The sequence below is a fragment of the Cynoglossus semilaevis genome, chromosome 1, assembly GCF_000523025.1.
Source record: "Cynoglossus semilaevis isolate Cse_v1.0 chromosome 1, Cse_v1.0, whole genome shotgun sequence".
Classification (NCBI taxonomy): Eukaryota; Metazoa; Chordata; class Actinopteri; order Pleuronectiformes; family Cynoglossidae; genus Cynoglossus; species Cynoglossus semilaevis.
In genome coordinates, this window is record NC_024307.1 from 18,276,102 (window position 1) to 18,300,496 (window position 24,395).

The 24,395-nt window shown below is 41.2% G+C and overlaps 2 protein-coding genes across 6 annotated transcripts in view; both read left to right on the forward strand.

Annotated features, from left to right (window-relative positions):
• slc4a11 (solute carrier family 4 member 11) overlaps positions 1–18,410 on the forward strand; it is a 60,612-nt gene extending 42,202 nt beyond the window's left edge. For 4 of the 5 annotated variants that reach the window (XM_025055472.1, XM_025055474.1, XM_008316170.3 and 1 more), the window contains 16 exons: positions 2,510–2,542; positions 7,423–7,504; positions 7,592–7,715; positions 8,915–9,121; positions 9,647–9,731; positions 11,392–11,517; positions 12,106–12,219; positions 12,462–12,594; positions 12,704–12,777; positions 13,156–13,384; positions 13,510–13,616; positions 13,894–14,059; positions 14,584–14,757; positions 14,874–15,069; positions 15,304–15,473; positions 15,927–18,410. In XM_025055472.1, the coding sequence (XP_024911240.1) occupies positions 2,510–2,542; positions 7,423–7,504; positions 7,592–7,715; positions 8,915–9,121; positions 9,647–9,731; positions 11,392–11,517; positions 12,106–12,219; positions 12,462–12,594; positions 12,704–12,777; positions 13,156–13,384; positions 13,510–13,616; positions 13,894–14,059; positions 14,584–14,757; positions 14,874–15,069; positions 15,304–15,473; positions 15,927–15,993 (2,087 nt within the window). In that variant the 3' untranslated portion in view covers positions 15,994–18,410. The remainder of the gene's footprint in view (positions 1–2,509; positions 2,543–7,422; positions 7,505–7,591; positions 7,716–8,914; positions 9,122–9,646; positions 9,732–11,391; positions 11,518–12,105; positions 12,220–12,461; positions 12,595–12,703; positions 12,778–13,155; positions 13,385–13,509; positions 13,617–13,893; positions 14,060–14,583; positions 14,758–14,873; positions 15,070–15,303; positions 15,474–15,926) is intronic. The other variant, XM_008316164.3, reaches the window with a different exon arrangement.
• Positions 18,411–19,270: 860 nt separating this feature from the next.
• rpia (ribose 5-phosphate isomerase A (ribose 5-phosphate epimerase)) lies at positions 19,271–24,316 on the forward strand. Its single transcript, XM_008316148.3, has 9 exons — positions 19,271–19,701; positions 20,508–20,568; positions 20,653–20,708; positions 21,249–21,308; positions 21,656–21,720; positions 21,969–22,037; positions 22,118–22,259; positions 22,399–22,498; positions 22,826–24,316. The coding sequence occupies exons 1-9, from the start codon at positions 19,462–19,464 to the stop codon at positions 22,921–22,923; spliced, it is 891 nt and encodes a 296-aa protein (XP_008314370.1). The 5' UTR covers positions 19,271–19,461; the 3' UTR covers positions 22,924–24,316.
• The last annotated feature ends 79 nt before the right edge of the window (positions 24,317–24,395 follow it).

Sequence of the window (24,395 nt, forward strand, 5' to 3'; positions counted from 1 at the left end):
CCTTGATAAGTACTAGGTTCCTCTGGTCCTTGAACACACCGCTCAGCAGTCCGACGACGACTGTGATCAGCAGCCGACGCTCACTCCTGTCCTGAAGCTGATTGGGTGAACGGATGTCATTACTCTACCAATAACTGTCACCTCTGATTGATCACAGCCCCACTCTTGTCATTAACATAACTCTGCTCTTTGTTTTCACTCAAATCAAAGTTTAAAGCAGACAGACAGCTGTGATTGGAGAACAGCGTGACACAACAGAACCTACCCTTAATCACTGCACACACACTGGCCTGACTTTGTCTACTACACATTTAACTGCACACACACTGGCCTGACTTTGTCAACTACACATTTAGTTTTTTGTTTTTTCATGACTTGTGATTAACCAGATGTTGGCCAGGCTTCAGCTTTCACCGCAGACTGAACTAGAAACAATAGCTGTATTTTTAATTTCAGCTTTATTCTAGCAGGAAATTCCTCAGAGCTGATGAAGAGCCTCAACAGCTACAGTTCGTCTAAAAATAACACTCAACAAGCAACACAACACGACAACAGTCGGACATGAGGGAGTGGGTTTATTAAAGGCAGTGATATTACAGCTGATGTGATCCAGAAGGTTCTACTGTATGTTTCCTGATCTGAGACTTTCATTTGAACATGCAGTCAGAAGGTGAGCTTGGGTTAGTTTTTTATAAGTACATTAAAACTTTAAAGGACTCCACTCTGTCCAAAGGTGTGTGTTGACTCCACCCTGACAGAGACTTCCTGGACTTCTCCATAGCCCTAGAGTCCGCAGCAACATTCCAGGGCTGTTTGAAGGGGGCTGTCAGTCATCAATGTCAGAGTGGGAATTTACATTAGGTTTTTGGCCCTGTCACAGGTAGGGTGCCTCCTGGTGGCAGGGTAACAAGCTCTGTATCCTGGTTGGACAGTAACTTGGGTGAGGACGTTTTCTGTAAAAATAATAAAAACAACAAAAAGGTTTTTTGTTGATGAAAATTTTAGGTACTACACCTGTCAACGAAGTACCATAACAGTCCCAGTACTTCCTTGAGTTCTTGCTTCCATGTGGTGGAGTCCTTAGTTTAACTTGTCCTTCAGGTGTACCTGGTGGACACAGACCCAGTCCCTGGTACTTACACACACCACTTCCTAAAATGTAGGAGGTGAGAAATGGTCCAGCTGGAATGAGTCTGTTTGTGGTGAGGCTTGTGCAGATCTGCTGGATGGGACCTGGGAACGCGTTGGTGCTGAAGGACTGTTGTGAATGTGAGGTTTCTATCCATGTTTGCTTCTCTGAGTGTAAACACACTGACACTCTAATGAGTTCCATTCATCAGTGAAAGGTTCTGTGTGTTTGTGAATGGGTTCCTCTCTGCTGTAATCATCCGTCTCCTCCAGACTGGCTCTGTGACCGCTCTCTGTGAAAATCTCTGCAGAACCCTCTGCTCTGCGGGAATGATCGGAATACTAAATTGGGACCATTTTTAATTCCGTCCCTTTTTCCGGCAGATGAAAAATGGAGGAGCTCACGTGTCATTTTTCTCCTCCTGATCTCTTCATTGACGTGGATGTGGTTCTGAGGGCTGCCTGCCACTACTGATAAAATTCAATCTTTGCTAATGGCCTGTAGACGCTGATCCAGATCAGATCCTTCTCCCTGCTGCCAACAAAGAGCAGACACTGAGGGATTTTCCCTGGAAAATCTCCTTTAATATGCATGAGCTGCAGGTGAGCAGGAAATGAAGCTGCTGTTCATCACTGGTACCTATGGACCAGTCCAGCAGAACCTACAGTGTCCACCTACGCTAATGTTCTCAGCGCTCACTGGAGATCTTTAACCACAGTCATGGTTAACTCTTGTCACTAAGACGACTTCTTAAAATGGAGCCAGAAAACATTAAAATAATGAAAGAGTGGTTAGTTACTCACAGCCCGAGGGTTGCTGGTTCTATACCCGACTGTAACTGCTGGTCTTACAGCACGGACTTCTGTTCTCCCTGTGTGTGTGTGTGTGTGTGTGTTTTCTACAGGCACTGTATTTGTTCACTCCTAAATGACCAGTGTTGGAACCTAAAAACCAGAAACATCAGAGGAAACGTCAAAGGCTCATGTTTGGTTTTATGTTTGACTGATGTACAGAGGATTTTTGGGCTGTAACGTTATTGAATCGTAGGAGGAGGTACCTGTGGACAGATGGTGCTGTACCGTGGTTCGGGTCACAGTTTACCGTACGTTCTTAGCACAACGGATTATAAACAGGATTTTATTTGATGAAGCCATTTTAATTTGCCGGCTTCGATGACTAATGACAGAAGGATGAGACGGAACAGAGGCAGGAGTTTTCACCTCCGACTAAACAGTACTGTGTGTGCGTGGTCGTGTGTCCGTGTGCATGTTTGTTATATTGTTTCCTTCTGATCAGACTTAATTTTTCTAACCTTTCTTCTGTTTCTCCTTCCTCCTCCTCCTCTTCCGCGTCCTCCACTTCCCTCTCTTCCTCCTGCAGACCAGTCTCAGAGTTTCGTTTTCTTTGACGATGGTAAGCTTTGTTAATTAAATACAAATGTCAGCAGCTGTAATCAGTGTGTTTTCATCACTTCGCCTCCATCACCATCAGTACTGTGTTACTGTGTTCCTCCCCTCCACACTCAGGTCTGGGTCAAAGCCCTCAGTCATCACATGATTGCAGAGGACCCCCACCACACCCCCGCAGATATCAGTGTCTCTTTATCTCATCCTCCAATCATGTCCGTGAAAACTTGATGTCCGGTAATGGCTGTCGGCTCAGTGGAACCCTGTGAGACAAAGGTGTGAAGACCCCGAGACAGAACCAGAACACCTTCACCTTACTGTCACGCCCTCAGACTATTGTTGACGTACTACAGTCAAAGTCCACTTAAGATCATGTAGGTTAGTCCTGGTGGAACCAACACGTCTCTGAAGCCCCTGGTCCTTCTTGTAGCTTCATCAGCCAAAAGTCGTCTTTTCATTAGAAAGCCAGGAAGACGTGTGCAGCCAGCTCCACCCACATCCTGTTCTCTGGTCTTAAATCAGCAGAGACTGATCAAATGTGATAGTTACTTTGGTGAAAACACACACAGCTCCTTGTTTGGTCTCTAGTTCCTGGTACATGGGTTTTCAAACACGTTTGGAAGATGAAAGAATTTCTTTGAATTTCCAAAAGACATTTCAGCACTTCTTTACCCTCAGAATGTCCACGGTTCCTGCTCCTTGTTCCTGGTTCCATCTCCTCCAGGGGAACTGTTCCTTCAGTAGAACAGTCTTTGCTTTTGTCTGTAGTACCTCATTTTTTTTTCTCAGAATGGAGTCATTTTTCACAAGCTGACTCCTTGTTCTGTTGGAGGAGGGACAGTGGTGTCTTAGTGGTTAAAGGAGCCGGACTTGGTCCTGAAGGCTACAGGTTCGAGTCCACCAGCTTTGGTTGTGTGCAGTGGTGTGCTGTGTCACAATGACGGAATGAATTTGTCTGAAGTCTGATAAGAGTTCCTTTGGTGTTGCCCCCTGGTGGTTCGAATGCTAATATTAGTCTGTGCTTTTTAAAAGTTAAAAAAGTTCCCACTGACCGTCTGTGGATTGAACAGTGTACTGAGACGTGTACAGACCCCCTGACTGTCTTACCTCCTCCACCTTTACCTGTGTAAATGGTAAGACCTGTGGTGCGTGGGTGGTGTCAGCGTCACTGATCCTGTGAGTTAGAGTCTAAACCTACAGCTCTTGACATCAGCAGCTCAGTGTGGAGGTCAACGTTCTTTTTAGCTTTAATGTCATTAGTTTCCAACCCAGCGTCAGGAGAATGGAATTGACAAGCTCTCCAGATAACGAGGTTCCACCATTGACCCAGTCCTAGAGGCTCCTCTCATCAGCATGTGACATCATCTGTGCTCCTCCGTGATTGGCTGTGATGGATGCCTCACGTGCACGTTTTTCATACTGGCACTAAAAAACATGGAGGAGTTTTAATTACCTCCTTCACAGCTCCTTCCTGTGTGTGTGTGTGTGTGTGTGCGCGTGTGTGTGTGTGTGTCCTCGCGCGTGGGTGTGTAGATTAAGTCTCAGGTGCAGCGGGGGCTGATACCACAGTTAATCTTTTAGGCAGCAGCAGGAGATGAGGAGGTTTTATGGAGGTCACCTCTGATTTTAATGTAAAGAGTCTCCTCACTGAAGAGACCCCAGTGTGTGTGTGTGTGTGTGTGTTGGTGCACGTGTGTGTGTGTGTGTCCTCGCGCGTGTGTGTGTAGATTAAGTCTCAGGTGCAGCGGGGGCTGATACCACAGTTAATCTTTTAGGCAGCAGCTGGAGATGATGATGTTTTATGGAGGTCACCTCTGATTTTAATGTAAAGAGTCTCCTCACTGAAGAGACCCCAGTGTGTGTGTGTGTGTGTGTGTTGGTGCGCGTGTGTGTGTGTGTGTCCTCGCGCGTGGGTGTGTAGATTAAGTCTCAGGTGCAGCGGGGGCTGATACCACAGTTAATCTTTTAGGCAGCAGCTGGAGATGATGATGTTTTATGGAGGTCACCTCTGATTTTAATGTAAAGAGTCTCCTCACTGAAGAGACCCCAGTGTGTGTGTGTGTGTGTGTGTTGGTGCACGTGTGTGTGTGTGTGTCCTCGCGCGTGTGTGTGTAGATTAAGTCTCAGGTGCAGCGGTGGCTGATACCACAGTTAATCTTTTAGGCAGCAGCAGGAGATGAGGAGGTTTTATGGAGGTCACCTCTGATTTTAATGTAAAGAGTCTCCTCACTGAAGAGACCCCAGTGTGTGTGTGTGTGTGTGTGTGTGTGTGTGTGTGTGTGTTTTCTTCTTCACCTCCATATCTCTGTAGATTGACTGCTCATGTTCGTACCACAACAACATCCTGATAAAACACCAGCATCACAGAGTTTCTTCTTTTTTTTAATGTTTATCTCTTCTAAGATACAATCTGACGAACACCCAGACAGTTGAAGGTGTAGTTTGCTGCGAAGCCTCTGGTCATTGTCACTGTCTACAGGCGTGTACACAGTGGTACAGCCAAACTCTGAGAGACATCGGTACCAGTTCCTTCTTACATCTTTTTTGATAAAAGGTCCATTAGACTCGATTTTTCTAAATCGATACTTATGGCCATAGTTAAACACAACCATCAGTCGTGGCCCAGTTTTGCTCTTAGTATTAACTCTGTATAAAAGTATTTTGCCTGTAGTCTGCTCTCAACACACATCTGTCAATGATGTGTTCTGTTTGACAGAACACAACTTTTTTAAAATGGGACAAAGATCTAAACTGTGGATTGTTTCCTGTGACACACTTTGTCTTCTGTACGTAGCTAAAAATATATATAATTTAAATTAGAGCCGGCAGATCAGAGAAGCACGGCGTTCATTTATTGATTAGTGACACATAAACTCATCCCCATGTGCATTGAAAGTTTCTTTCTCTGTGGATGATGACAACACAAAAATCAGCATCAATCCTATAAGATCAAAGATCTTGGTTCCAGACGTTCCTCTGTCACATGTCACCATCACTTCCTGCTTCAGTTTTTTATTTTTTATTCCTTTCCTTTTTTTTTTTTTTTTTGTTAAAATCTGATGAAACTCTGCACAAATGTTGATGTTAGTGACAAGAATCTAAGATGCTTCAGAATTCGTCTCAGTCTCAGCAGCTCATCTGTTTTCAGCTCAGCTGCAGCAGAAGACTAGGTATAAATCCTGGCAGCTCTGGTCATTTGCTATAGGTGCTTCTTTGCAGTGAGTATTTATAAAAGGGGAAACATGTAGAGACAATAATTCCTAACAAATAATCACTCCAGAAAACATCCAGGTTGCCGACCCGTAGGCCTGTGACAGGGCATGTCCCCCAGCAACCACACTGTGGCCCCTACCAAAACCAACAAAACAATTACGATTCTTGAATCTGGTAAATAATCCCAAACAGTCCAGGATGGATGGACAACACGGTTGATGAGGACGACCTGCTAATGTTCTACCTGTGCTTTAAACGCACTTAGCTCAGACTAAGTAAATGTACCCACCTGCCTAAAACTTCTGCACAGTCAAGTATAAGAGTACTACACAAACAGTACATATATTTATATACAGTATTTGTCTTCTCTGTCTGCTATTCATTGAAACCATTCAATTAAACCTCACTTCATCTCCTAACCCTCACCCTTCTGCTCCTCTGCCCCCCCCCCACCCTCCCCACCTGTGTCCTGTCTCTCTCCTCTGCCCCTTTTCCTTCTCCTCCTTGTTCCTCTGACCACTCATTTTCTCTGGTCACGCATTTATTTTTAATCTTGTTTGTCCAGATTTCTTTCTTTTTTCCTTTTTAACAACATCTACATGTCCTTGAAAAAAACCTTTTCCCCCTTGTATCTCACTTTTTACATTTTCTCCTTCTGTCTCTCCCTGCCCTCACTGTCCTCCTTTACTCCTCCTTTCTCTGCATTCTTTTTCTCATCATCCTTTATCCTCACCCTCTCCCTATGAACCTACGTTGTCTCTCTCCATCTCTCTCTCTCTCTCTCTCTTGTCTCTCCCGTTCTCCCTCTTCCTGAGCACAGTGATACTGTTGTCATGGTGACACCCATCATTTTCTGGCATGAATGGAGAAGACTTTATTGATGAGATGGAGGGGAGAGAAATGGGGAGAGAGAAGGAGGAATGGAAAGGAACAAAAAGAAAAGAGAGAGAGAGAGAATGACATATCCAGAAAATGAGAGAGAGAGAGAGAGAGAGAGAGAGAGAGACCCAGTGGCAGGGAAGACCAGGATGATGTGGGAAACATGGTTTCCTGCTGCTTCACATACAGAAACCTTTTCAGATGCAGTAATTTGTTGAGCACTAACGAGTCAGAGAGAACATTACCAAACAGAACCTGCTGAGTTTTTCTACCCTGAGTCCAGAGTAAAGAAAATCCTCTCCCTCCTCCAAACCAAAAATCACTCGGTGCTTCATCGGTGTGAGCGAGGAGAGAGAATCAACAGGCTGCAGCTGCCACAGTTTTAATGATGTGTAAACACGGAGTCATTTGTTACACAGTCTTTAAAAATAAACAACATGTTGGTCAGTCCCTGTGGCTCAGTGTTCAGTCTCTGAACTGGAATCAGGGTCTGGATCAGAAGGTTCCAGAGCTGGCTGGACTCTAATGATGGAGACGTCAAAGGGTTAACGACCAACTGCTTCCACAGGAGCGTGGTTCGACCTGCTAAACGTTTTTCTTTCTAACTAGGCTTTTTGCTGGCACAAAGGCATTACTGCTCGGAGAGTGACGCTGCAGCATTATCTCTCCGGTGACTCTGGTTGTAGCAGAGGAAGGAAACGTTTGACTTGTTGTGAAATGAGAACCTGTAGCCTTCAGAGGACAACATGAGCAGAGAGGTAGACCTGTGCTTGACCTCTGACCTTTGCTCCACAGTTCACCTGCTGTCAGAGACCATCCAGGGGGTGACGGCCACAGCCACAGGCATCCAGTACCAGCAGTCCTGGCTCTGCATCCTGTAAGAAGCAGTGTGTGTGAATGTGTGTATATGCGTGTGTGTATATGCGTGTGTGTTTCACCTTTTCCTCATTCGTTCCTTTTGTAGCTGTAACGTCAAACATCTGCAGCGACGTCACGTTTGCATCTCGCGTCTGGAGCGACCACAGAACTGGGGAGAAAACTGCTGCGAGGTCCGATACGTCATCCTGATTCTGGCACCACTCAAAATGGTGAGTCCCGTCACTGACCACTGATGAGCAGCTGTAATCTGAGGGATTTAATAATCTCACTGGATTACACACAACAACATCTCTTCATTTCTTTTTTTGACCTTTTTTGTTTAGCGTCTGACTTAAGTAGCAGATCAATTCAGTACAGAATCTATTGTTACTACCTTTATTGATCTAATGGCATTTAAATGTAAACTCTGCTTTAATCAGAACACTGCTGCTGCTGTGCACAGTCATTGAAAACAAGAGTAACTCCTCCACTCGTCTCAGTTTGTGGAGTGTTACTCATGTTCACACTCACAGTTTTCACAGTAATTAATGCTCTCATTAATAAAAGCAGTCAACTTCGAATCCAACACAACCACAAACTGATACTTTCATCTGCTCCGCTGTTGTTTCTGGCTTCTTTTAGACAAACATCTAAAAAAAGAATGTTTTTATCAGTTAAAAATAGACACAGATAAATACATGTCTGCAGATAACAGTGGAAAAATCTTCAAAAATAAAGGTCGTTCCAAAAATATCTACAGGTTTGTCAGGAATAGAATAAAAAAATGAACAATAAAGAAAACATGTCACAGCCGACAAAAATGACAAATAATTCAGTTTGGGGAAAAAAAGACAGTTACTCAGATTCTGACCTGAAATAAATAACAATGAAAAAAATCATTCAAAAAGTCTCAAATGCAAATAGCTTTATGAAGGATTATGGAGTAACTAAACACAGTCCAGGTGTGACGATTGGGTCCAGAGCCGCACTTTGGACAAACCGACAAAATGGTATTCAGTGGCGTGCATCATTTGATGGATCTAGTCTGATCAGAACTCTGTCTGAACACCACCTGGACCACAACACTCACATCCAGTTTACTGTCACTGAGTCACGTAATGACTGAAGAATCTACTTCTGGTTCCATCCTTTAAAATTGCTTATGAAAAACAAGCAATTGGTTTACATCAGTTTAGCGTTTTCAGAGTTTCTTATTAATCAACACCTTGTTTGCTCCGTTAACGGTCAGACAATTCTTCTTCACAACAGTTCCTATAGTGACTGTATGGTTGGTCAGCCAACACGGTGCGGCTCTCCGTCTTCTGCCTGAGCCGCACACCTCCAACAATGATGGGAAAAATACTCCAACAGATTATCATCAACCTGAACGTTTCACCTGAAGAACCTGGTTTTGTTTGTGTGTCGACAGAAAAGCACGAAGACGGCCATGGAGCTGGGCAGAACGTTCGCCACCCTCTTCTCAGACATTTCCTTCAGACAGAAGCTGCTGGAGACCAAGACTCAGGAAGAGTTCAAGGAGGCGCTGGTGTTCCAGAGACATCAGCTGACAGCCAGCCACCAGCAGCCGGTGGCCCTGGGTAAAGAGACGGACCCTCGGAGCCACACACCACTCACGGTCTGTGGTTGAATGTCACTCAGTGTGTGTGTGCGTGTGTGTGTGTAGCTGTCTTCCTCGTGTCCTAGATTCAGGTGTCCTCAGGTGCCTCTGTGTCCCTGTGACTGCTGCGTCCACCTCTGTCTTCTCTCTGGTTCCTCTGTTCACTAATTAAGCAGTGTCTCTGATTTGCCTAATTTCTCACACCGTAAAACGTTTCTAAACACTTATCAGCTGGGCTGTTAAGTGTTCTTCCTCACAAGATGAGTCATTGATTTCAATTACAACTACATCGTCAGCGTTGAATAATTAACACCAGCAGAATCTCAGCCGGACATGATTCCATCTCAGAGAGAGCCTCAATATTTAACACTTTCACCAGGATTGTACGAATCGCATCGGATCAGAACCTGAGCCCTGGTCCTACACCTGGCTGTCTAAATGTTAGCTACTTCTGATCTAACTTCTGATCTCTAGTTTTGAATATTTGTTGCTATTTTGGTTTAGAAAGATGAGAAAGTCTGAATTTCCATTTTCTGTCCACAGTGTAAAGACTTCTTCAAAGCGGGCAGAGGGATTTATGAGGACCTCTGCCGCCGATTGCCCTTCTACCCCTCGGACTTCACAGATGGTAGGCTGGACTTGGACTGGTCCTAAAGTGAATCATCTCCCTGATTATTCCTCCACACAGTTTCTCTGCCACAGCCTCATTTATCTTTAAAAAAAATCAACAAACTCTGAAGCATCTGTACAACATCTGTGTCATGTCACATGATGATGATGATGATGATGATGATAGTGAAGATAATGATCTTGCAGTTTACCTGTGTTATACATACACTATATAAATACGATGCACAAATGAAAAGCTAGCTGTGAAGTCGCCCCCCGGTGGTTGACTCGTGCTTCCCCTTCTTGAGCTCTACCGTCTTCTTCTCTGTTTCTTTTCATCTTTGTGTCTCACATTGCCGACCCATGTGGGGGTTCGGCTGCCGAGTACATGAGTACAAGGTTCACAGACGAGTACAAGTACAGGTAGATGTAGGACCACATGAATGGGACTAATGGAATAGAACAGAAATGATTGCACTTGTAAATGAAGCTCAGAGAATGAAAAGTCTGACATTCTCTTTCTGTAATAATATGATATAGATGTCACTTCATTTATATCATCCTGTGTGTAATTCCTTCTGCTAATGGAAATTTTCCCTCGTAAATTCCAATGGCTGAATTCGTTTTGAATTGTGCTACTGCCATCTAGTGCCATTCCCAAGACATTGCTGCTGTCTTTTATATTCTTTTATGCCCTACATATTTTCATAGTCTTTTTGATTTTTTAAAAGTACCCATACTGTGTGTTTGCGTGTGTATTTCAAAGTACCGTACCTTTTGGGAGCTTTACGTTACAGAGCACTTACATTACAACAATGAAAGATTTCTAGAATCTTCTTGAATCTCAGGACTCATCCCAAACTGGACGACTCCACTTAGCACTTAACTCAAAGAGCCTGTGGCAGAATCTCAGAGAGTTTCTGTCTCAGATGGTTGTGTCTTGTGAGCGTCACCAGATCCTGATAATGTGACAAAGGTCACAAGACCAGAGCCACGTCAAAGATTTTTTAATCATTGTTAAGATAATGACTGCTGTTCCTTTGTGTAACAAATAAACAAGAACAGGAAATGTTGTTACTGTGAACTGACTGTGAACATAAATAACCCAGTGATAAGCTGAGACTCTCTTTTCTTATCCTGTAAGTGGTGCTGTGTACATATTTGACGCTTTCTTTATTGATTCTGGCTACTATAGCAATGTTTTATACAAGATATTGTAAACTTGGTCAGAACTTTACAGAACATTGGGGTTACTGGTTACTGGCAGCCACTGGCTACAAGAAATAAACACTGTTAAAGCAATTAAGCACTTTTGTGGCTTTAGCGTGCTAGCATCTTCCAGGTTAGCATTATTTTAGAGGTGCGCTAACTTGCACCTCTAAATTAGCAGCCTGTGAGGGGGCAGCTTATCAGCACTCTCTACTTTTCAGTTTAACTACGTAACTGTGTTATTTAGCTAGTTCTAGCTAACCCAGCCCACAACAGTTTAGCTAGTTCTAGCTAACCCAGCCCAACCCCTAACCTCAATCCAGTCCTACCAGCAAAACCTTCAACTTCTATTAGAGCCACCTACTGGGTCACTGGACAAAATAATTTAATTTGAAATTATTCCATGGGTTATTTTGTGAGATAATGTTTGCTGTTTTTTCAGTTCTCTCTATTTCTCTGTGGTTTCTCAGGAATCGTTGGCAGTAACAAAACTCTGCTGAAGTACATGACCACAGCCATCTTCCTCTACATCGCCATCCTCCTCCCTGCCATTGCCTTTGGATCCCTGAACGATGAGAGCACACGTGGCGAGATTGGTACAATCCAGGGGTTGAAAGACTCCAATTGTTATTTTTTTACGTCAACACCAATGTAGTCGGGTGGACATCTACTAGTTGCTAATGACATTTATATGTTTGCAGTAACTAAAAAAATCACAGTTTTACTGAAAAAACAGTACGTTTTAATGTGTCGTCTGAGCATGTGAATTCATCTTTAACGTTCTCCTGGGTCATCTTCTTTAATGCTGCTGTTATCCAACCTAGGGGTTGTGACCATTGATATGTCTATTGATAAACCCAAATGGGTTCACATGACTTAAACAAAAACGTCTCTAGGGTTGTCAGAAACTTGTGATGTCAAGCCAAAATAGGTTGTGAACCACTGCCCTAACTCAATTAAAACACCTGAGTCAGAAATGTGTTAAAGAAAGTAGCACAGAACTAGGATAAAAATACTTCTCAATATTGTCACAAAAAAGGATTAGAGAAATGAACAACAATGAAACAAACACCAGCTAAAGTCAGTCACATTAGCCTCAGGACGATGTCAAATAGTCCTTTAATAAGGACACCAATCAGTGGGACACGTCAGACATTCACTAACAGCTGGATCTTCTCTCCCAGATGTCAGAAAGACCATCATTGGTCAGAGCATCGGTGGAGTCATCTACTCTCTGTTTGCTGGCTCCCCTCTCGTCATCCCTCTGACCACAGCTCCTCTGGCCATCTTCATCAGTGGTATGACTCTGCACTTCACTGGACTGTTACACTTTATAATGTTTCAACAATACAGACTTGGCCAAATTAATTAACGACGTCCCCACCAAAGACCGTTGGTCTCTTACCTCAAGTACTTGAAAAGAAAGGCTGAAAATAAGGGGCGGGGTAGTAAATGTGCTCACCTGCCTGTAGCTATTGAACAACGTGTTATAATCTGAATCATATGTTTATAATATTAACGTATGTGTCCTTCATCTCAGTCATCCGGGGAATCTGTGACGACTATAACCTGGACTTCCCGGCCTTCTACGCCTGCATCGGTCTGTGGAACTGTTTTTTCCTGATCCTTGGAGGAATTTTTAACCTCAGTCTGCTGATGAAGCTTTTTAAGAGGTACTCTAACATTTCACCTGATCAGACCTGTCGGTGTGTCTGTGAACATGTGTCCGTGGACACGTCTTCAACCCTTCAATGACCCTTCAATGTGGTCTGGTCTCTGCAGGTCCACTGAGGAAGTCATCGCTCTCTTCATTTCCATTGCATTTGTGGTGGATGCAGTGAAGGGAACGGTGAAAAGTGAGTACTTTATGAGTTCCACTCCAGTAGGTATTTGACCATAGAGATACTTTAGAGTTCCCTGTCTACAGTGAGGTGAGGCTGCATGTGTGTGAAACAAAGAAAACTTTGATCTCCAGGATTATTATCAATAATGAAAGTGAGGTCTCCAGACATCACTCCACTTAGGACTGACACAGAAAATGCTCGGGTGAATTTTCAAATGTGATGTTAAAACAGAAACTTCTTTGGCTCCTTATACACCTATCAGTAACGGTGAGTCTGTGTCTATGTCTGTGTCTTTGTGTACTGTCTTTGGGCCTGAGTCTGTATCTCTGTCTGTGTTGATTGTATTACAGTCTAATGTGAGCCTGACCTCAGACCATGTGTGTTCTCCAGTCTTTCACAGATATTACCACGCTCCCACTCTGTCCAACAGGACTTCACTCAACTGGTCTGCTGGTGCAGAGGTGTTTGGAGGAAACAAGAGTGAAGCAGCATCAGGTCTGACCTTTAACCATTTCCCAGAATCCCTCATTCACTGCACACGTGAACGACCCCTCCTCTGTCTCCTGCTGATGCTGGGAACGTTGTGGATGGGATACACACTCTATCAGTTTAAGAGGAGGTGGGTACTGATGCTGCTGCTAATGCTGCTGCTAATGCTGCTGCTGCTGCTGCTGCTGCTAATGCTGCTGCTGCTTCTCATGATTGTTTCTGATATTCTTTCATCTGTTTTTTTTTTTCCCACAGTCCTTTTCTTCATGCCAAAGTCAGGGAGGTTCTGTCAGACTGTGCTCTGCCAATCTCTGTGCTCCTCTTCTCCTTCATCGGTTCTTACCTGTTCCGTGACATCGAACGTAAGTACCATGAACCTGCTGCTCCAGTGAGCTGTTAAAGCGATTACTTTTATCTGTAACAGCCGAACATTAGCATTGTCTAAGAAAACTAAGGCAAACCATACTTAATCTAAACTCATATAAACATTAGTAAAAAAAATAATTCCCAAATATCTACAAACAAGTTAAAAACAAGTTAATGGAAAAACGTGAACTCCTTATGAGTAAGAAAAAGTATGAAAATACACTTAGAGAAATCAAAAATTCTAAAAATGAATCTTACTCTTTTTTCTTCCAGTTCCAGTTTTTAAAGTCCACGATCGTCCCATCTTCAACGTGGCTCCATTTGAGCGCCTGTCGGCTATGAACGTGATCAGTGCCATGGGTCTGGGCTTTCTGCTGGCTCTGCTCATCTTCATCGACCAAAACATCGTAGTGTCGCTGACTAATGCCCCAGAAAACAGGTTTGATCCAAATACACTTGTGGCTGATTCCTGAGTTTTGAATCAAACCTTCAGACACGCAGCAGTCCTGACTCATATTTATCTTTTTTTTTTTTTTTAAAGTATTCTTAAATATTTTTTTTTTTTTTTTTTAAGTATTCTTAAATTTAAAAAAATAATAAAAAGTTGCCTCAGTAGGTATCATTTTTTTCTCTTCTCAAACATTTTGGTTTCGTTTTTTATATTTCTTCACGGGTTGTTGCTTTAGGCACCAATGTTAAATCACTGCATTTTAATTCAAAATGCAATATTAAAATGCATTGTGTGAGTTTTGGTTTATGGTCAGTAAACATTGTGATGTTGATGTCAGTCTTCCCTGATCTGCTGTGTTCTCCTGAAGGTCTTCTTGATCTTCTGGCATGACTTTAAAGTCAGTTATTCTCTCATAGTGTGAGCTCGGATAGAAGTGTTATGGTTTCCCCGCTGCTGGTCCTGCTCCTGGTCCTCGGCCTGTTCTAAGACCCTGTCTCTGTGCCTGCTCTCAGGTTGTTGAAGGGAACAGCCTACCACTGGGACCTGATGCTGTCCGGTCTGATCAACATCCTGATGTCAGTTCTGGGTTTACCCTGGATGCACGCTGCCTTCCCTCACTCTACCCTCCACGTTCGACAGCTGGCTTTTGTAGAGCAGCGTGTGGAGGGGGGACACCTGTATGAGACGTGAGTTAAAGACAAGTAGCCTTTGATGACAACACAAACATGTCTTCTAGCAGGGTTTGGAGTTGATCAAAAATCAAAATGTGTGTGTGTGTGTTTCCATCTGTGTGTGTCCACAGTATAGTCCAGGTGAAGGAGACCAGGCTGACGTCTCTGGCTGCAAACATCTTCATCGGTGTCTCCGTTCTGCTGCTGCCTGTTCCTCTGCAGTGGATTCCTAAACCTGTTCTCTACGGACTTTTCCTCTACATCGCCCTCACCTCCATCGATGGAAACCAGATGTGTGACCGGATGGCTCTGCTGCTGAACGAGCAGGTCAGTGTGTGTGTGTGTGTGTGCGTGTGTTAAAAAATTTTTTGCAGCAATTTGAATGCATCCAAATACACTTCCCACACATTGTAGAAAATGGACACATAAGGGCAGAAGATTGTATCTTTACCAGTGAGCCCCTGTCCTATAAGGTCATGGACCCTTCATGGTCCTTGACTTAAGAAGGGTCTATGGTCTGACCTGTCAATCTTCTTTTTCTCTCTTGTCACCCGCTCCCAGACATCCTACCCCCCCACCCACTACATCCGTAAGGTTCCTCAGAGGAAGATCCACTACTTCACCTTCCTGCAGATGATGCAGCTGTTGGTTCTCTGCACCTTTGGAATGTATCCTATACCCTACATGAAGATGATCTTTCCTCTGCTCATGATCTTGCTCATCCCTATCAGGTACACAACACAAACACACACACACACACATATGTACACACGTAAACGTACACAATTGAAGGATTTTTCTGATGTATTTTGTAGCTTCAGTGAAGATACAGATTCTCCTTCTCCGACCCCAGAACCACAATCACCATCATTATCATCATCATGAGCAGCAGATACTTGTACATAATAAATGAAACATGAACCTTTACAGAATTATTCAACACACTCTTCTCCACTGTTGCACCCAGTGCTGGGAACGTTCAGGATGAATAATGTAGGTCTGTGTTCCACAGAGTGATGGAGATTTTCAAAAATGAATGAAATGAGTGAAAATAAGAGTGTGACTGAATTCTGATGTTTTTTAAGTCATGATATGAATAGCAGTTGAATTATAGGTTCTATCCTCAGCTTATATCTTCATTCAAAGGTGAATTAAAAACACACTCGTGTCTGCTCTCTGTGCAGGAACAATGTGCTTCCTCACATCATTGAGGCCAAATACCTGGATATAATGGATGCTCAGCACATGTAGCTTCAGCTGGAGACCAGCTCTGGAGGAACGGACGTGGAGAACGAGAGACAAATGTCTTATATTATAAGGAAAAAATCAGGAAGGAAAAAAACAGGAAGAAACAAGGATTTAAAAAAAGAAGCTTATTTTTTAATGCAAAACTGTAAAAGCAGCAAAAAGGAGAAAACATACAACAAAAACTGTTGAGACTTTTGTATCTGATATGAACATTCTCACAGGTGAAGCACTGGAATGGTGGAAAAGAAAAAAACTGGGAAATCTTTTCCGAACCTGGACAGAAACAAAGACCAAGTTTCTCTGGGAATGAGAAACAGGACTGACCACAACTCACTGATATACACCCCTCGACGTCACTGACCGTCTCCATGTTCTCTATGTTCTCCATTTCCTTGGTGTCTTTGTTCTCTACATTGTCTGTATTTGTGTGTTCTCCACGTTCCACTTGTTCTACATGTTTCTGTGTTCTCCTTGTTGTCCGTATTCTCCATCCTTTCCGTTTTCTCTGTGTCTTTGTTCTTCACGTTCACCATGGTTGTATGTCATCCCTACACACCTTCATTTTCTTTAATTGTGCGTGCGTGTGTGTACTTAATCCTCTGACCAACTTTACTTTTCTACCAGCTGAATAAGCTGACCTCTGACCTGAGTCACATACAATCAGTAGCAATGAAAACATAGAGGGAGGGTGTATGTAAGTGTGTGTGCAGGTCGGGGTCATCTGTTCTTCACCACACCTCCTTCTCCAGCTCTTTATTAAAAAACAATATATATATATATATACATATATATGTATATATATTAAAGGGGTAAGGCTTGACTGGGTAATTAAAGAACAGATATTATATAAAAAGTACAGGAAATATTAATGGAAGATGAAATATTTATTTATTCTAATAACAGGTCATCTTTTAATTAGGAAAAATCCTATTTTTATAAATGTTTTCTTCCCCCACTTAACACCTGTCAAATTCAAAGTCTTAAAAGACATTCCAGTTTAAAAAGTCTCTCTTCAAACGTCCCCCTGGTGACATTTCTGAGTCCAACTGGAGCAAGGAGCGGGGTAACGAAAGAAGGGGGCGGAGTTTAGAACTGTAGACAAACACAATTGCACTTGTCTGGACTCACCCTTTAACACTGTTGCTCCTGTTCTAGTGTGAACCACATTCCCAGCAGGATTCTGTCCCCATCCAGAACCGTTTCAGTATATTTCCAGTTAAAGTTTGGTAAAGTTAGAGAAGATATTTAAAAAAGAAATAAAACTTTGGTTTTGCATACATAACTAAGCATTCTTTTTTATGAAAAAAAAAAACAATCTTTTGGTGAAGGTGACTTTTAGAATATTCCAGGTGTTGTTTTCCTGTTTTCGATGTTCTAATTAGATCAATGCTTGCAGACATTGTCATGTAATCAATAATTCTGATGTTTAATCTTGTTATCTACTGTAAAAAAAAAAAAAAAGAAAAAGAAAAAAACAGGTTTGTATCCAGCTTAAAGCATGTCTTCTTTGGGTTCTTTTATATTGTGATACCAGTGGATGTTTATCTCACAGCAGTGGAGGGGAGAAAATGTAAAAATAATAATTGTAGCAGAGACAAACTTCACATACTGTCAATGCAACCATGGAAAATATTAGCAATACTGTGTGTAAGCCTCACTTTTAGGGTTTACAACAAACAAACAAACAAACAGAAGTGTTTCACTCTGAGTTCAAAGAAAATGTAGTAATTCTAACTTTTCTCATCCCGTTCACAGACCTGCTGCGTTTTATGCAGTGAGGAAAACTGCATCAAGGTTTAGGTTTAGTCAAATTCTGTTTTAATCATTTCCTCTTCTGATCCAAACACATTTGAAAGGTTAGAAAATTAAACTTAATTTTCTACATTTGAAAAACATTTTTGTCAACAAATAACATCTTTGTTCTGCTAATGAACTTATCTCAGTCAAATAGCATGGAACTTTTTTGTTGTCCTTACAAGGACCTTATGAATTATATTTTGAAAAACCTTGTTAACTTCCTCTTTGTAGGAGTTTGTAAAAAATACTTTTTTGAATTATTTGCATAGAGTCAGTCATTTTATAACATAATCAATCCATCATCGTGGATATGAGATAATTTATCATTAATTTAATATTGTTCTCATTTCAATTTATGTTTGGATTTTGAGGGGTTCTTTTAAGATAATTATTTAATTTCTGATTTTTCTGCTGTTTTTAAGACAGATATTTTTATTTTTTGTTTCATATTTTTTGTTGTTGATTAATAGATTTCTCTTTTTTAAAACAAAATGTGGAGTTCTTTAATCATTTTAGAAAGTGTAGTATTTCAACAGTAATGACTCAGAAAAACTTGAAATCTGATTGTCCAACAGAAGTGTTATTTAGCAGAACAAAATGAGATTAGTTGATTAGCAGTTTTGTTTTTAGATCTTCAGTGTGTCTCCACTGCATGGTCTAAAGTTTTTGTTTTTTAAACTCATTTTCTTTTCGACAGTGCTGTGTTTTGGTTTTGGTGGAGTCTGGGGATTTGAACTCCCCTCTGTTTATGAAAGTACTTGCTGTTGTTTCTTGGTATCTGCTCTGTCCCTGGTTCTGTTGTAGGATAGCAGCAGGTTTCTCTCAGAGCTTTAAATGTTTGGACTCGGAGAGAAAACTCTTAACTCTGTTGGTGAACACACAAACTGCGTATACTGTGGTTTTTGGTTTTATTTCTGATTTCATATGAATATAAATATATATATATATATACTTTTTCTATCCATGAATGTAAGATGTGTGGATTTTTACATAGCATACTAATTTAGGTGTCAAACAGAATCTGTAATTTTGTCAAAAGATCAGCTATATTTGTAAGCTGTATGTTGTAAAAAGGAGAAAAGCGTAGCGTATTAAACAAATGTGTTGGTTTACTATAGTATATATATAAAGATATATATATGTACAGTACTGTATATATACAGTATATATACTGTGCACCGAAAAAGAGACTATCTCAAGCTGTTTGCCAAATAAAAAAAGTAGAAGTGATGTAAATACATGTGTTTTCTTTGTTAATTGTGGACAGATTTTACTACTATAGAGTTTTTTATGCCTCATTCATGCCTGGTTCATATGTAAACAAAAACAGCAGAATGACAGAAAAAAATAGACACGTCAGGACTCAGTAAATACGAGCTATACGACCAGAGAAGGTGGACTATCACCAAGATGTTCTGCGATCATGATACCATGAGATAAAACAGGTGGAGCAGAAATACAGACGTCCATGTGGTGTCGCCTTTGAGCTAACCTGTACAAAAAGATCAGGGTGGCACAGATCAATTTTAATCAGCAATTGAAAAAAACGAACAGGAGCAGAGAAGGAAAAGGAAGAGGAGGTGCTCCGAAGCGAGTCCAAGCTCGAGCGCTAACTCCAATTCAAAATCTGATCTGAACCAGAACATCCGCCGCCACAGAGCTGTGTGCCGGGACATGAGACTCCTTCAGGGGCGGGTATCAGTCAGTCGGCTCGCAGCAGCAGCAGCAGTGTTAACGGAAGGAGAATTCCTCTCTTCTTTCGCTTCAGCATCTTCTAGGACCTGGATTTCTTGGACCCAGTCAGCGTCGGTTTGTCACAAACAGATTCGTCGTTTCCGTCACTCTGCTGCTAAAAACATGGCCGAAGAAGCAAAGAAAAAGGCGGCCTACGCTGCAGTGGACAACCACGTTCAGGTACAGAGAGCGTGCTCAAGGCTGCTCTATGATTCGGTTCAAGTCTTCATGTTTGCCGCGTTTGTGTTTTTCGTTTTTACCATCACATGTCAGGTAGCTAGTATTAGCATGAACGTACCGAAAGCTCACTTTATGATTTAAGGCCGTAAAAATGTTGGAATTTATACAACTATACAATATTTATAGCCAGAGTAAGTTTGCAAGATAAATATACTTGTTTTGGCAATAAGGCACCGTATTGGTATAACCTGAGGACATTAAAACTCTCTTAATTTCAATGCAACGTCAATAGAGTATTAAGCGCATTGACTAGTAGTTAGTAATACTTGCGTGTTTATAATATATATATTATATATATTTATAATGACAATAAAGACGTACCTAAGTATTATGAAATGTAATTTTAAACTTTCATTCGAGTCTACCCCTGACACGTGAAGGCATCACCACTGCAGAAACTACTGGAAAATACTGTTGCAGTTAGCTTGTTAGCCAGTTAGCGTTACTCTTATCAGACTCTTGTATAACTTATATCCGAGTATATAAAAAAAAGCATAATAATGTAAAATAAAATTAATCTAATGACCATATACATACGACTGATATTGAGTAGTGTATAAATTGTACAAATCCCAAACGGTATCAATGAGTTCAAACAATATTAGACAAATAAGAGTCAGTGCTGAGGCAATAAATGAAGCATTTACTGTTTTCTTTTTAGTATCTTCTCTGTGAACATAAATAAATATGTGCACATAATCGAGATTAAGTGATAAGTTTTACATTTTTGTGTCTGTTTTCTTCAGAACAACCAGGTGGTTGGGGTCGGCAGTGGTTCGACCATCGTCTATGCGGTGGACAGATTAGGTGAGTTTTTTGTCGTTCTGATAAGTGAAACTTTTGTTTCTCAAATGCCGTAACTCCCACTCGTGTTTTTGTTGATTGCTGAAGCTGAGAGAGTGCGTCAGGAGAAACTCAACATAGTGTGTGTCCCCACATCCTTCCAGGTCAGTTTGAAAGTCTGTGGTCTGAACGTTGGACTATAAGTGTCTCTTGTGTCATTTCCCTTTTCTGTCTTTAATTTTCAGCCACAGAACCCAAAAGATTTAAAACACATTTGCTATGAAAAAGAAAACATTGATGTTTTTTCATAATAACAATTTAAAGATGTTTTCAGTATCATTAAAAAACAGCCACCCGTGTGCGAGTAACGGTCATGTGATAACAAGACTGTGCTAGGCTGGAAATTGACCCGCAGTGTTGACTCAGAGCACAGAAGGGAAAAATAAACACTCAAATATCTGTACTTTGCTCCGACCTTCTGTACACTCAGGTTACACTCAGCTAAGGTTATTTATGAAATCTGTTAAACATACACTTTGACATATTCAGATTTAAAACAGTTTTATTTATATTGTGCTTATTCACAGTTAATGCACATGGGACATACAGTATCCTGTATCTTCCTTCATAAACTGAATTGGCCTGAATCTAGAATCATTCATTTTTACTATTCATTTATACTCTGTGGTTTTGTCCTGTCTCAGGCCCGTCAGCTCATCCTCCAGCACGGACTCACACTGTCAGACCTGGACCGACACCCAGAGGTGACATCATCAGCTGTTTAATGAAAACAGACAGAGCAGCTCAAACATTAACAGGAAGATTGTTGTGGTGAATTGTTTGAAAAGTTACAGTAGAGTTAAGTCGAGTCAGTTTTACTTTATGGCTCAAATTCACAGAACATATTGTGCCTTATTGCACTTCACAGTTTTTACCTACTTTTTTTTTTAGAACTATCCTCCAAAAACATTTGACATGTCAACATTATATTGCATATATAGTTTATAAAGTATTGCAAAAATAGATTGAAGCATCGTGTCGGTTCCAGTCGTTGTACCTTGTTTTAGGGTCTGTGTTTGGTGTTGTTTACCGAGTTTTGTTGTTCTCACAGTTGGATGTGGCCATCGATGGAGCTGACGAAGTGGATTCAGATCTGACTCTGATTAAAGGAGGAGGGTGAGTCCATATTAGTACCAAGAGCAGATCTTGTTTGTTTGTTTTTTATTTATTTATTTGTTTTTCCGGTGAACACACTGAAAGCCAGACAATGTCCAGTCCTGTTGGGACCTTTTGGTTCCATAGAGACTGGTGACACTGGGAACCTAGTGGAACTTGTTAAAAAACACCAGTGGGAATGATTTGTCATTCATTTAAAATAGTTTAAAATTAAAATAGTTTCCGTCTGTTCTGTCTCTGTCCCACAGTGGCTGTCTGACACAGGAGAAGATCGTAGCTGGTTGTGCCAAACATTTTGTAGTAATTGCAGATTACAGGTTTGTTTTTTAGAGTAAAATGACTAACAGCTGAATGTATTGCATCCCAGATTATACTTAATAACTTTTTTACTTTTCAGGAAAGACTCTAAGACATTGGGTCAACAGTGGAAAAAGGGAGTTCCCATTGAAGTGATCCCCATGTCCTACATCCCTGTCTCCAGGACCATAGCTAGGTGTTTTGGAGGAGAAGCTCGTCTGAGAATGGCTGTCAGTAAAGCTGTAAGTACAGGATGTTTTGCTACACTGTTTACAGTTGTACTACAGTTATGGGTTTTCATTATTTGTAAGGTATCATAAAAATAGAAGAAACTGTTAAGAAATAATAATTATGGCTCCTTCTGTCTCATTCTGTTTACAGGGTCCTGTGGTCACTGACAACAGCAACTTCATCCTGGACTGGAAGTTTGACCAGGCTCAGGACTGGAAGGAGGTGAACACTGCCATCAAGATGATTCCAGGTGATGGTTCCACAGAGAGTTGAGAATGGGTCAATGTACTTAATAATGAAAATCAATTATTTCAAACAGCAACAGTAGAGACAGTGGTTTGTTCTCAGCATGAAAATTTTCCAATAGCCTGAAATACATCTGGTTGTCAGAGGTTCAGATGGTGTGAAGTTCTTCATTAATCAGCCATCACTCCTGCTGACTTGGTGGTTTCATGTTGTTTCATCAGAAAACGTGTAATCAAAAATGTTATATAAAAATACACATGTGGTGCGTAAATGTTCATTGCTGTCTGGATAATTTTGACCAATATCATTAAGAGGCTATTTTCTGTCTTAGGTGTGGTGGAGACAGGACTGTTTGTCAGCATGGCTGAGCGAGCCTACTTTGGGATGGAGGACGGCAGCGTGCAGGTCCGGGATCCTCCTGTTCACTGACAGTTTCACCTCCCGCCGCATTTTCTTCTCTGACCTCACTCATTCTTTCAAGTGCCGTGTTCTGTGATCTTCTCCCATGTCACACCCGACTGAACTGGACTGGGCTCAGGGAAGTTTCAACTTCTTCATTTTAAAGCAGATACACATTTCTCCTTGTTTTACAGCTGCTGTTTCTGGTTCTGTTTCTCAGACAGTAAAAAAGTGCCTGGTTACATTGTAGGTTTTTTTCTTTTCTCTCTTTTACTGTAATAATTGTTTGACTGAAGCCTGCTGTCACTGCTGCAGAGTGGAAAAAACCCCAACATGCCTAGAAATTAAAAACATTGAATAATAATTAAAACCACTGGCAAAAATGATGCTTTTGAGCCACAAAGTGAATTCATAAAAACTCATTAAAACAGTGTTCTCTGCTGTGATCATGTTCACAGGGAAAAAATATTTTTGAATCATGTTTTTAACTAATGATCAGAATAGATTAACCTGTACTTTAGTGTTAGCCTCTGATTAAAACCAACACACATTCACTTTCATTTAGATCGTGAAAACCACCTGAACCACTCCACAGTGCTGGTAGTATCTGGTGCCACAGTCATCAATAATGGATGTTGGTTATTATTGAACTGTTTGTGTCAGAAAGTTCCTGCAGCAGAACTTGTTTTTTTCCTGGTTTCTGATGTGGCCTCTGAGTTTTGTTTTTTTTCTTCAGTTCTTCTGGGGTGAGCAGGTCAAAGTCCTAAGTGCCAGTGTAAAACACCAGTAAACAAACTTGTCCTTGTAGCTTCTCCACCTCTGACTGCTCTCATTCTGTTTCTGAGAGCAGCTGTTTCCATAATACAACATAGAGAAATACATTTAAACGTGTAAAAGTAAAGATCACATTCACATGTGATATCAATTAACATGTTAATTCACACCACTATTCACAGCACTCAGCTAGGTATCTTCTGAAGCAAAGGTCTGTTCAGTGATGTTATAACCATGGAATGTCGAGAGGGGGCGACATAACCTTAACAGAAATTAACGGCAGACTTCACTCTGAAGATCAGAAGCACCACCTGACCCTAAAATATAAAATCTCATATTTTTGAATTCTGCTCTTCACCCATTGCCTTAATTTCAGCATGTTTTTTCTGTGAGCACCTTTACTGGAGACTGATTTGTGAAAATGTGTAAATGTCTTATGATTCTTGTGTTAGTCAGACGTGGAGTTGATTTAACAATAGATTATCTGGCACTTCGAACATAAAGTGAAACTGTGTCATAACACGATAGGACAATCGTTTTTACCAGCATTCTTTTTTTTCTTTACCAACTAACTGTGATACAGGTCATTCTACTGTGATACTGATCTTTTCTTTGCCAAAAATAAATAAAGGACCAAAAAGAAACTTGAGTCTGTATTGGTATTATTTATAAAACCACGTCCTGATTTTAGAGTTGTTGACTGCATAGGTTTTTGTTTTTATTCACTT

Coding starts and splice junctions, on each gene's coding strand:
- rpia (XM_008316148.3), top strand. CDS start 19,462: ATGAGACTCCTTCAGGGGCGGGTATCAGTCAGTCGGCTCGCAGCAGCA. Junction 19,702..20,507: donor CAGTGGACAACCACGTTCAG/GTACAGAGAGCG, acceptor TGTTTTCTTCAG/AACAACCAGGTGGTTGGGGT. Junction 21,309..21,655: donor ACCTGGACCGACACCCAGAG/GTGACATCATCA, acceptor TTGTTCTCACAG/TTGGATGTGGCCATCGATGG.